The sequence below is a fragment of the Triturus cristatus genome, chromosome 2_1, assembly GCF_964204655.1.
Source record: "Triturus cristatus chromosome 2_1, aTriCri1.1, whole genome shotgun sequence".
NCBI classification, from domain to species: Eukaryota; Metazoa; Chordata; class Amphibia; order Caudata; family Salamandridae; genus Triturus; species Triturus cristatus.
In genome coordinates this window covers 175,412,386-175,424,548 of record NC_140581.1, presented here as the reverse complement: position 1 = coordinate 175,424,548, position 12,163 = coordinate 175,412,386, and the positions used below count along the sequence as shown (strand labels likewise).

General features: G+C 50.0%; 1 protein-coding gene across 1 annotated transcript in view; it reads left to right on the top strand.

Moving 5' to 3' along the window:
• The window catches only part of LOXHD1 (lipoxygenase homology PLAT domains 1), a 1,221,805-nt gene that overhangs the window by 817,583 nt on the left and 392,059 nt on the right, over positions 1–12,163 (top strand). The window contains exon 20 of the mRNA XM_085629301.1: positions 11,630–11,790. Coding sequence (XP_085485427.1) covers positions 11,630–11,790 — 161 coding nt within the window. The remainder of the gene's footprint in view (positions 1–11,629; positions 11,791–12,163) is intronic.

Here is a 12,163-nt window from a genome sequence, read left to right as displayed (position 1 = left end):
CGAGAAGAATGAAGTCGGGGGGTGCCGATGCACCCCCCCGTGAAGAGGCAGAGAGGGCCCGGGACCCCATCTCCGGGCCCGAAGTGTGGAAGGAGGAAGAGGGAGTGCTGCCGCACTCCCCTGAGGTCCGCCTGGACTGGCGGGAACCTCTGGGTCTGCTGAGCAGACCAGAACTGCTGTGCCGCCTCCCGCGGCAGCACATGAGGGTGCTGGCCATGCAGGGAGCTCCCGGGGGCAGCCGGGTTTGGGCTCCCTAGGCTGCCCTCCAACTAAGAAGGCAGGCGGGGATCCCGGGTAGGACCGGGACCCCGGAACCAAGACACACAGCAACACGGGGCCCGGGTGGTACCGGGCCCCTGAAAAGCGGCAGAGCGGCCGGGGATGGGCTCCCCGAGCCGCTTACACTCACCTGGGGGTCCGGGTGGGACCGGGCCTCACCGGCACAGCGGGAGAGCCACTCATCAAATAAGCGGGAGCGCCCATAATGCCTTGCAGGCCTGGACCGGCCTGCAAGGGGAATCCAGCGTTTTTCTGCTTTTGGTGGCCCCCGGAGAGTGGGGTCACCACTACATGTGTGCTAAGGTGAAGGGGGAGCTGCAGGAGAACGCAGTTTCCCCCAGCACGAAAAATGGAAGTCCCTCCCTAAGTCTCATGGGGCCTGAAAAAGAATAACCCCTCAAGGGCTCAGACAGCTTTTTAACACCTCTTGGGCTGAAACCTTTGTTCTACAGCTGGAGGTGTATGGAGAAGTGCATCAAGGAGCGAAGGGCTGAGTTGGGGGATGTCTGGAGAAGGGCATCCCCTGGAGGTGAAGAGGTGTAATTGCACCAGAAATGCATTTACTAACCTTATTCCTTTTAGAGGGACTGAAGGTCACATGTGTAAGGTAAAGTACCTGTGTAAGGTGATGTCATAAGCAAAGTGGGGTTATGTTGTCAGACATTCCTGCTAGGGTGTCTGGCTGTATATGCGTAATCCTATGATTTCACCTTACACATGTGACCTTCAGTCCCTCCCAATTTTCGAAGGCCCGGTCCCACCAGGGCCCCGCCGTTCCGTGCCTCTTGGTTCCGGGGTCCCGGTCCCACCCAGGACCCCTGACTGCCATCTTGGTTGGAGGGCAGCCTAGAGAGCCCACCCCCGGCTGCCCCCGCCGGCTCCCCACGCAGCGAACACCCTCGTGTGCTGCCGTGGGAGACTGGCACAGCAGTTCTGGTCTGCCCAGCCGACCCGGATGTTCCTGCAAGTTCATGCGGACCTCGGGGGAGTGCGGCGGCACCCCCCCTTCTCCTTCCACACTTCGGGGCCCCGGAGATGGAGTCCTGGGCCCCATCCGCCTCTTCACGGGGGGGGGGGCGCATCGGCACCCCCCGGCTTCATTCTTCTCGCTGGGGGCCAGAGTGGGCTCCTGGTATCCATCGGGGCCCGAAGTTGGGGTCCCGGGCCCCTGAATACTTCAGGGGCCCGGGACCCCATCCCAGGGAATGCGACGCCGCTCCCTGGCTTGATTTCAGACCCGAGGGGGGACGTGCAACAGCACGCTCCCCTCCTCCTCCTTCGCACCATCATTTTCACGGGGAGCGCGACGGCACTCCCCAGGTTCGGCGATGCCCGGAGTTGGGATCCCGGGCCCCTCTCCCATTACCAGGGGGGCACGACAGCGCTCCCCTGCCTCCAGTTTCGGCGGGGGCCAGGTTGGGCTCCAGTCACCCCGCAGGGACATTTTTCACAGGGAGCGCTACGGCACTCCCCGACTTTTATTCTTTGGGGGGCAGCCCCCGGGACCTGACCCACCCCGGGGGCATTCTCTGAACTGGCGGCGGAGCCCCACGTACTTCGTCATCGGTTGGCCACAGGTCAAAGGTTGTTCACCTTCTGGGGGGCATATCACAGCCCCCGGGGGTCCGATCTTCCTGCTTTTGGCCTCTTCTTGCTCCTGGTGGCGCCCCCCACCCCCAGCCACTGGGAGCAATCTCCTTCACCCTCTGGGTCTCTGAGAGGGGGGACTCAGCAGGGAGCTGTTTTCACTGGCTCCCTGCGCCAGCCTTTCGCCTGCTCTCCTCCTGGGCCTCTCTTCTCCCTGCACAAATGCCCCTGCTTCTGCGCACTGGTCCTGGACTCTTCTTCCGGCACTGTTCAGGATCCTGGGGGCTGTCAGGGGGTTCCTCCTTCCAACTGCCCATTGCGCCAGCACCTTCTGCCTCAGCTGACCACACCCCAGAGAGAGCTTCTCTTCCTGTGCAAGTTCTTTTAAGAAGTTGGGGAGGGGGTTGGCAGGAAGTCTCTGTTTGCCCTATCACACAGCGCCACATCACTTCTCTGCCCCTGCTCTCTCCTTCCTGCCCAGGCCTCTGGGTTGGTTCAAGATGACGTAGTCCAGGGTCTCCTGCCCCATGGTCTCTGAAAAAGCCCCTTCCCCCCAGAGCTGCCTTTTCCCTGGTGCAGCCTAGTGCCTGGCACCCAGTGATAGCTGCTGATGGATGAGCCTGTAACTCCACCCATCTTCTCCTCCTTGGAGAGAAGGCCTTAGCTCGTGGAAGAAAGGTTATCAATCCAGCCTGCTGAGGGCAGGCCCCAGCCAGGCCCTGGTTATGGCAGAAATATGACAGTCCCGGATGACCCAAAAGCAGTACAAATATGACTTTGGACTCTGCAGAATACTTCTTCTCACACCTGTTAAAGTGGACTTTTGTGCGTGTCTGGAATTTGTAGGCCTTAGGAAAGTAAAACTAGCCCATGTGCTCCCTATCCCCATAAGATAATAATGGATTAAACACTGTAAAGCACACTGACTTTCCTTGGCATGTTTCTTCCCACTGTATAAAGCCTATTCCATGTCACCACTCAATTCTGCATAGGTTCTGCCTCACTATTCACTTTGTAGCTGCTCCTGGGCTGCGCACGCTAGAAATCTCCCCTGCGCAGCCCCTACACGTGTGCACACGCATGTACTCATGTGTCTGCATGTAACCAGCCCGGTCTCCCTTACTCCAGCTGCTGCGCAGTGGCCTGGTCAAGCCAGGGGGACACTATTAAAATCCCCATGCAGTCTCTTTCATTATGAGTTCACTGTGGGTGAGTCCCAAATTATGAGACTCCCCCACAGTAAAAGCTCAACAAGTAGGTGCTCAAAAAGCGAAAAATCCGGGCAGCCCATAGTGTCAGAACCACCTTCTAACACGGCACGCCCAGCTGATTCCTACAGGGAAGAAGTAGCCACTTTACATGGGTACACTTCCAGTAGTCAGCGATAACTAGTTATAAGGGGTTCTGACCAGACCCCCCTTACTCACCAGTTATCCGCTCAGACCACCTACCAAGAAAACCCCACTCAGTGAAAAAGACATCAACAAGATTCTTCAGAACATCAATCCATCTAACCATTTCATTGACCCGCTGCCACCAGCCATCCTCAAAGAAATCAAGAATGTACTCATCCCCATCTGGACAAGGATTGTAAACGCCTCTCTATCACAAGGCACGATCCCAGACTGCCTTAAAGCAGCTCAGGTTTCACCTATACTAAAAAAAACTAACGCAGATAAAACTGACCTCAATAATTTCCGCCCTATCTCCAACATCCCCACACTAGCCAAACTACTTGAAAAATGCGTACAATCCCAACTCTCTGCTCACATAGAGAATTTCCAATTCCTAGACCAGCATCAATCTGGTGTTCGGAAGGGGCACAGTACCGAATCGGCTTTGACGCACATTATGGATGACATTTTAAAAACGCTGGACCAAAATGATTCCTGCCTCCTATTTCTCCTTGACCTTTCATCCGCATTCAACACGGTTAAATGACGATAACCTCCTATCCATTTTGAACAACAGAATGGGTTTCTCGGGTCGGGTGTTACAATGGTTCCCATCCTTCCTTCACCACCGATCACAATGAATAAAGGCAAACCACTCCCTCTCCCAGCCCTCTCCAGTAATTAAGGGTTCGCCCTATCTCCTATCCTCTTCAACATTTTCTTGGAACCACTAGGAAATTCTCTAAACTCCACGAACACTCTCTTCCATATGTACACAGACGACAGAACTATATTTGAAAATCTTAATCCCGGACAGCATCATCTCACTCAACACTACCCTAAATTCTATGCAAAATTAACGGAGAACCATCTACTGCTCAACACCTCCAAAACAGTATTCCTTTTCATCTCCCCCTGAACCACATCCCCATGCTAGACCTTTGGCTGAAGCACCTCACTGCCTTCAGCTGCACCCCTCTCATCATAGACTCAGCCAAATCTCTTGGACAAGCACCTGAATATGAGAAATCATATCAGCGATGTGTGTAAGGGAGCTAACCACTTGTTGAGGACACTTAGAAATATCAAGCCATTCCTTCCTCAATACGATTTCAAACAGGTGGTACAAGCATTGGTCCTGCCGAGGCTAGACTATGGCAGCGCTACGCTTTGTGGCCTTCCCAAATACACCCTGGCTCCAGTAAGGGCATCACTGAACGCTGCGGCCAGACTGGTCACAGGTACCAAACAAAATGAGCACATATCCCCAATCCTTAAATCTCTCAAATGGATGCCCTACGAAGCTCGAATTCAGTTAAAGATTGCCGTTTTGGCGCACAAAGCCCTACATTTCAAAACCCCCAGGTACCTAGCACAAAAGCTTAAACTATCCTGTGGTGTGAGAGCCTCAAGAAGTGCTATCACTCTCCTCCTGAAACCACCCATCCTTAGGAAAAAGAGAACTTGTCTCCGAGCCTTCTCCGGCGCTGCCACCGGAAGTGCGCAGAATCTCATCAACGACTGCTTTCAAACTGGAAGCCAAAAGATTCCTAATGAACAAATTTTTACCTTAACAGGGTTAGGATCATTTGTTCGAAATCATTGATCCTACAACCATGGTACCTTCAGGTACCATCATGTGATGTTGCTCCTCTATACAGTATTATGTGCCCCCCTTCGTAGCCTGCTATCTTCCTGTTTATTGTATTACTCTCCTGGATTCTTTTGTATAGGAATCATGCGATTATTCCTGTTGTGTACTCCTACTTGATGTTGATATTGGATCTATGCTCTTCTTTTCCTCATTATGTGCCCCCCTTCATAGCCTGCGTTAAACCTGTTTATTGTACTACTCTCCTGATTCATCTGTCTGGGAATTATACTATTATTCTTGTGGTGTATTCTTACTTGATGTCGATATTGGATTTATGTCCTGCCTCCCATCCTTTGTAAAGCGCTCTGATATCATTCGGGATCTTGTTCGCGCTATATAAAACTTATAAATAAAATAAATATATGTTGTAATCTAAAATCTGTATGAGTTATGTTGAATAGTTTCTTATCGTGAAGTGTGTGGGCGAAGGTTGGAAAACCATCCCCTTCTTTGCAGGTTCTAACAGTAAAGTTTATAGCACTGCCCTCTTCAGTGTTCATTCAGCTACAGAACATTTAGAGCTATAGCTATTCTGCTCCTACCCACAATGCAATAAGGAACTAAAATTTACAAGGTATCTTGTAGTATGTTGCAATTTAGTGCTACTTTGTGATAAAGACTTCTAGCTGTAGATTACTCGCCTTTTGAATATTCCCCAGGCATCAGACTGGATCCATAAACTTTTGCACAGTAGCTCTGCATGCTGGAAGGTGGCACCGCTTGGCTCTGCACTATCTCTGTTCCACTTCAGACATGACATACGGAGCCTATATAGGCACTACTCCTGCACGTTGATGTCAGTTCCTTTCTTTCCCTGCCACCAGATGCGGATCCGCAGCTTCTTGACGTCCCTTAGAAACCCTTATCTTGATTTCTATTCTCTCAGAATTGTTTTTTTCAGTGTGCAAACGATGTCACCTCCCTCTCAAGACATAAGGTTTTAAACCTTGTAAGGACTGTCACCAACAGATGTCTGTGACAGATCCTCACCAGGTATGCTAGTGGTGTCTGGAGTCGGCCCATGACTCCAAGGCCTGAGAGACTGCTTTTTGATGAACCTAAAGGTGGTCATGGAACGTGCGGCAAAAATTTAGGGAAACAGCCATTACAACGCAGTTATTATAACGCACTACAGTTACAACTCAGTCATTACAACGCAACTGCCTTTACATCTCATGACATTACAACTCAGCCATTACAACGCATGTCACTACAACACATGCCATTACAAAGCATGTCTCTACAACGCATGCCATTACAAGCATTATAAGATAAGTAATGGGGAATAGTACTTTTTACCCCTACACTATCCAACACTTACCCTACTGTTGCACTCACTGGAGTGGGAATAGTAATTTTTACCCCTTCCTTATCCAACATTTACCCTACTGTTGCCCTAAAAGTATTATAAGGATGGTGCGATGTAAAAACTGTGTTGTAAAGCCATGCGTTGTAAATGTTTGCGTTGTAACGTGTTCTATTAAAAAATGTATGTCATCAAGTGTTGGGACCACTCCAAGTCCTGCTCGTATTCCCTAAGATGACGGAGTCGCTCTAGAGGCCGGTCTTTGTCGCACTCCAAAGCAGTAAGCATAACTAAAAAACAAGAAATTAAAGCGAAGTTCCGCTTTTCCGTGCCATCCCTACTCCCCTGACAAAGCTTGTGAGTGGCACCAATCATCACTTCTACTCTTTAAGTTGGCTGGCTTCTGAGCCAATTCCACAACCCAAGTTTCCAGGACCTTCAGCCACACCAGATCAAAGAGTTTCATTCACCTATCCTCCAACTATTCTGATCTCTACCACCTCCTTCTTGCCTGTCTTCGGGTCCCACAGAGCTGAGAATATGTGGACTACTACAAGCAGGTTCATCTTCTGCACCACTTGGACCCTCTGAGCCACTTCTGCCCTAGGCTCCAGTTCTGATGAAGCCGTCAGAACCCAAACTAACGTCGGGCCTGGAAACTTTGATGCCAATGAGGACCTCCCAAGGAGTGGGTCTGATTGTCCTCACCGACGCCACATTGACACCAGTGCAACACCGACCAATGCTGCACTCCAATCCGAATAAAGCACCAACTTTTACACTTGAACTCCCATGTGACAGGCAACATTCATTGCATTCTCTCTTCGTCACTGATTCTGACAATGACTATGACCGGGTGATGAATTCACTCGCCCATATGCCGAGGACAATTGGTATGAGGACTAGCAGGAGGTTAGTGGGCTACATACCTCCCTAGAGTCCACTCTTGTCTTTTCCCCTTGCCCTGCCACGTAAGAATCTGCCTCTTATGCTATGGTTATGCGTACGGCAGTGGAAATCCTTGATCTCCAGCTTCCCACCATGGAGGTGAAAACAAACCGTGCTAACTGAGGTCCTGCAACCAGGCCAGACTACCACTGAGCTCCCCCTCCCTCTCAAGAGGCCCTGGCTAATACCCTCCTAGGGGCTTGAGCCAAGCCTTTTACTGGACTTCCAGTTAACAGGCCCCATCGCCATGCTCCAGGCAATCCGGCCTTTCTGTCACAGCATCCTCTCAAGAGAGCAACATGGTGCAGGCTTCTACCAGAGAGACCAACCACGTGTTTCCTACCACTCCCTCTGACAGAGAATCAAAACAAATGGAGACCCAGGGTAAACGCCTCTTCTCATCAGCCAACTTGACCCTGTGATTGATCAATGGCTCCTATATGTTGGGCCGTTACCCTCATGCCCTTTGGGACTCATTGGCATAAGCCCTTCCTGGTGTACCGGAAGGCCTTTGCCCTGTCCTTTTGCAGGTGATCCAAGATGGGTGTGATGCAGCCACAAATCGGCTTGGAAACCACCGACTCCATTGGGCGATCTATAGGCACCAGCATTGCCATTTGATGCCATGTGGGGCTGCGATTGACTGGGTTCTTGGGTGATGTCCAGTTTTCCTTGAGGGCATGCCGTTCATCGGGAATCACATGCTTCGGGACAAGGCGCACTCTGCCCTTAAATGCTTCAATGAGAATAGTGCTGCTGCTCACTCTCTGGGCTCTCTACTCAGCCTCGCCAACTGCAATAATTCCACTGTCCCTTTCGTGGCTTGGGCCAAGTCATCCCTTACTGCAAGCCAGTCCCACCCCAGCAGGGAACCCAGCAGTTTTGTAGAAGAGGCTGAGTTGCCCTTCACCGCAAAGGTCAAGGTCAGCATGCTGCCCAGTCCAGCACCCCAAGCTGCGCCTTTAAAATATCTTTAGTGTTCCCTTAGATGGTCACAGCCACACAGTAGGTGGCAGTATCCACTGATTCCATCCAGGTGGCAAGCAATCACATTGAACAGGTGGGTCTTGCAGATTGTCTACAAAGGTTAGGCTTTACTCTTTCTTTTGTCCCTGCTGCACCTTAAACCGTCCACCTAGCGATTGATGGAGAACCATCGCTCCAATTTGCAGCAGGAAGTGCACATCCTTTTGGTCAAAGGGGCAGTCTGGAAGGTGCCTGCGGCAGAAGAAGGGTGTGGTTGTTATCCCCACTACTTTCTGGTGCCCAAGAAAGGCAGGGGTCTTCAGACTATTCTAGATCTGTACTCTCTCAACATTGAAAGAAGGAATTCAAAATGCTCACCCTCTGCCAGGTCTTTTCTGCCCTCCAACCTGGAGACTGGATGGTGGCGTTAGACCTGCAGGATGCCTACTTCCACATACCCATCCTGCCAGGCCATCAGTGCTACCTGTGGGTCGTGGTGGGACAGAAGTACTTTCAGTTCACTCTCCTTTGGTCTCACCAGTGATCCATCATCAAAGTGATGCCGGTGGCGACAGCAAACCTTTGAAGCACAGAGGTGCCATTTGATAACGGGGTGTTGAAGATAGGCTTACCCCAGGCAGTCGTCATCCACCTCCAGACTACTGTGAATGTCCTTTCATCTTTTGGGTTCATTATCAACGTGCGGAAGTCACATCTGATTCCTTCTCAGATGCTCCCCTCCATCTAAGCCATTCTGGACACAGTTCGGTTATGTGCCTTTCCCCAGGAAGAAGACTCCAGGACATTCAGGCTATGATCCCGATCTTTCATCCTCAGTCTTGGATCTGAGTGAGGTCGACTCTTAGGCTGCTGGGCCGAGGGCCTCTTGCATCCTGCTGGTCGAGACGACAGATGGCACAATTAGGCTCTCCAGTGGAATCCCAGTGGGCCCAATGTCAAGGCAAATTCTCTGATCAGGTTCAGATTTCAGAGGAGATTGTGAATAATCTGTAATGGTGGTTAGTGGACCACAATTGGGTCAGCAGTAGATGCTCTCCCTTCCAAACCCAGAGCTGACAGTGGTGATGGGTGTGCCACTTTCGGGCTGGGTTGTCCACGTGAGAGAAGTGAAGATCAGAGGCCTCTGGTCTCCAGCAGAGTCCCAGCTCCATATCAACCTTTCGGAGCTCAGGGCCATGCACTTGGTGGTGAAAGCATTCCTGCCATCCATCAAGGTGAGGCTGGTACATGTTCACATGGACAACCAGCGCCAGGTGGTACTGTAACAAACAGGGCAGAGTCATGAATCGTGTACCAGGAGGCCTTGCAACCCAGGAATTGGCTGGACATCTAAGGGATCTTCCTGGTCATAAGGTCCTAGTGAACCACAAGTGCAGTTTACACCTGGAGGTGGTACAAGGTCTCTTCCTCAAATGAGGAGAGCCTTGGCTCGATCTATTCGCCAATGCCGAGAACGCACAATGTCAGTATTTCTCCCCATTGGAGTTTCTAAGGCATATCTTGCTCAGAGTGGGACTCGGGACTCCTGTACACCTTTCCACTGCTACCACTTCTGCTCCGAGTTCTGAAGAAGATCAGAACCAACCGGGCCCAAGTCAACCTAGTGGCTCCAGACTAGGCATGGAGAGTATGGTATCCAGAACTCCTGGCTCGAGCATCTGCCCGCCAATCAGGCTGCCCCTCCAGGAGCATCTGCTGTCGCAGCAGAAAGGCCTGGTTTTCCACGCTGGCCTTTACAATCTACACCATTATGCATGGAGATTGAGCAGTGCCCAATGAATGCCTTTGATCTCCCGGCGTAGGCAGTTGATGTAATCTTGCCAGCCAGGTGTCCCTCGACAAAGACTGTATACCCCTGTCGCTGGAAAAATTTGGTGGTTTGGTGCGATGGACACCAAATTGACCACCTCCAAGTCCAATTGTCTGCTGTTTGTTCTGTCCCTCTCTCAGCAAGACCTTGCTTTAGACTCAGTTAAAGCTTATCCTTCAGCCTTTTCTGCCTTCCTGCGATTGGCCAATCAATCTTCCTTGTTTAAATCACAGGTTATGAGGTTTTTGAAAAGGTTGCAGCAGCTTGTTTTCCACTTCTTGTTTTGGGATGCCCTAATGGGACCTCAATCTTGTCTTTACTTAGTTAATGTGTGCGCCATTCAAGCCGCTCCACAGCTGTTCCCTACGGCTCCTCACTATAAAAACTGTGTTCCTGGTTGCCATCACCTCAGCGCAGGCTTCAGGCTTTGTGTGTTCATCCACCATATACCACCTTCTTCCCCGATAAGCTGGTTCTGTGAAAAGGAGCTTCCTTTCTACCGAAAGTTGTGATGCTGTTCCATGTCAGACAAATCATCACCTCCCAGCGTTGTGTGTTCTGCCTCACCCCTCTAAGGAGGAGTAAAGAATCCATCACTTGGACCCCTAGAAGTGTGCTCAGTTTCTACATCGATCGTACCAAAGACCACAGGATGGACGATAGAGCTCTTTGTGATGTTGACAGGTGCGAAAAACAACAAGCATGTCATCTTGGCGGGATCATTCTCTACATTAAGGTCTTATACACAGTGGCCAGAAAGCCGGCTCTGTACGGACTGTGCACATATTCTACCACGGCCAAAGCCGTTACTATTGCACTAGCACACGGAGTACCTATTTCTAGACATATGCCAGGCTGCTACGTGGGCGTCCCGCCATACGTTCACAAAGCACTACTGCTTGGACAGCCAGGTCTGCCCAAAAGAGCACATTGCTCACTCTGTCCTGCAGGATTTTCTGGTTTTAATCCATTCACAACCCGATTTCAATTAGCTATGGCTTTGGTATCTATTTAAAAGATGAGGAACTCGCAGCTAGAATTCTCAATCAGAAGAACAAGTTACTTACCTTCGGTAACGCTATTTCTGGTAGAGACTATGTCTAGCCACAGATTCCTCACCTACCCTCCCATCCTTCCCATTCTGTAATTGGACTGGACCGATCAATAAAATCCCAAGTCTAGCAATCTGCACACTGGTCTATCAATTTGCTTTTGGAGCTCCACTTCTGGGAGTGCGGACACTCTCAAAAGCAATTGATATCAACGTGCAGGAGTGGTGCCTATATAGACCCCACTCGTCACTTCGGCATCAGTGCATAGCCACACAGTGCCACACGCAGACATACTATGGAAAAGGTACTGGATACAGACTGACACTTAGAGAATATTTGAAAGGTGAGGAAAGGTGAGGAATCTACAAATAGAGTTTTTACCAACAAGCGTGAACAAAGGAAAGCAACTTGTTCAACAGCTCTGCGCACAATTATGCAAAATGCAGTACTAAAAAAATATATAAAAGACAAGGGGTCAAACATAAAACAAGATATAAGTATATTCCAGAAAACTGCAATAAATTTGTCCACACGGTAGCCTACAGTTTTTAAGAGGGAATGTTGAAACGGAAGCTGTTTACACTTCTATATTCACTTTTTCTCTCTCCAAAGGTGGATGAATTTATCATTGAAGCTGTCAGTCTGAAGCAGGTGAAGAGGGTGAGAATTGGGCACGACGGCAAAGGTGGCGGCTGTGGCTGGTATCTTAACAAGGTGGTAGTTCGGGAAGATGGACAACCAGAAACCCAGGCGGTGGAATTCCCATGTGACAGGTACAATACCTCTTAAATCTTGTTTGATCCAAAAGGGTATCACAATTACAGAAATTCTGATATTTGCCTGCCCACTATCAGAGAGGTTATCATAACCAATTTACCCCAATAAGGACATGTTCACTCTGAAATCAAATATCAGTTCGAAAAGTATGTTTTTTTTTAGTGCAAGGCAAATTAACACAGATTACCACTGGGAAAAATCTCAGCATTTAAATTGTGACTAATTTTGCATCATTCTAAGTCGGTCACCATGTAAATTGTGCACTTGGTAAATACTGATGCCACAGGGTACCATATTTACCATGTGCACAGTTTTGCATCATATGACACTTTATGCACCTTAGCATGGGAGATAACCTGCTAAAGCATG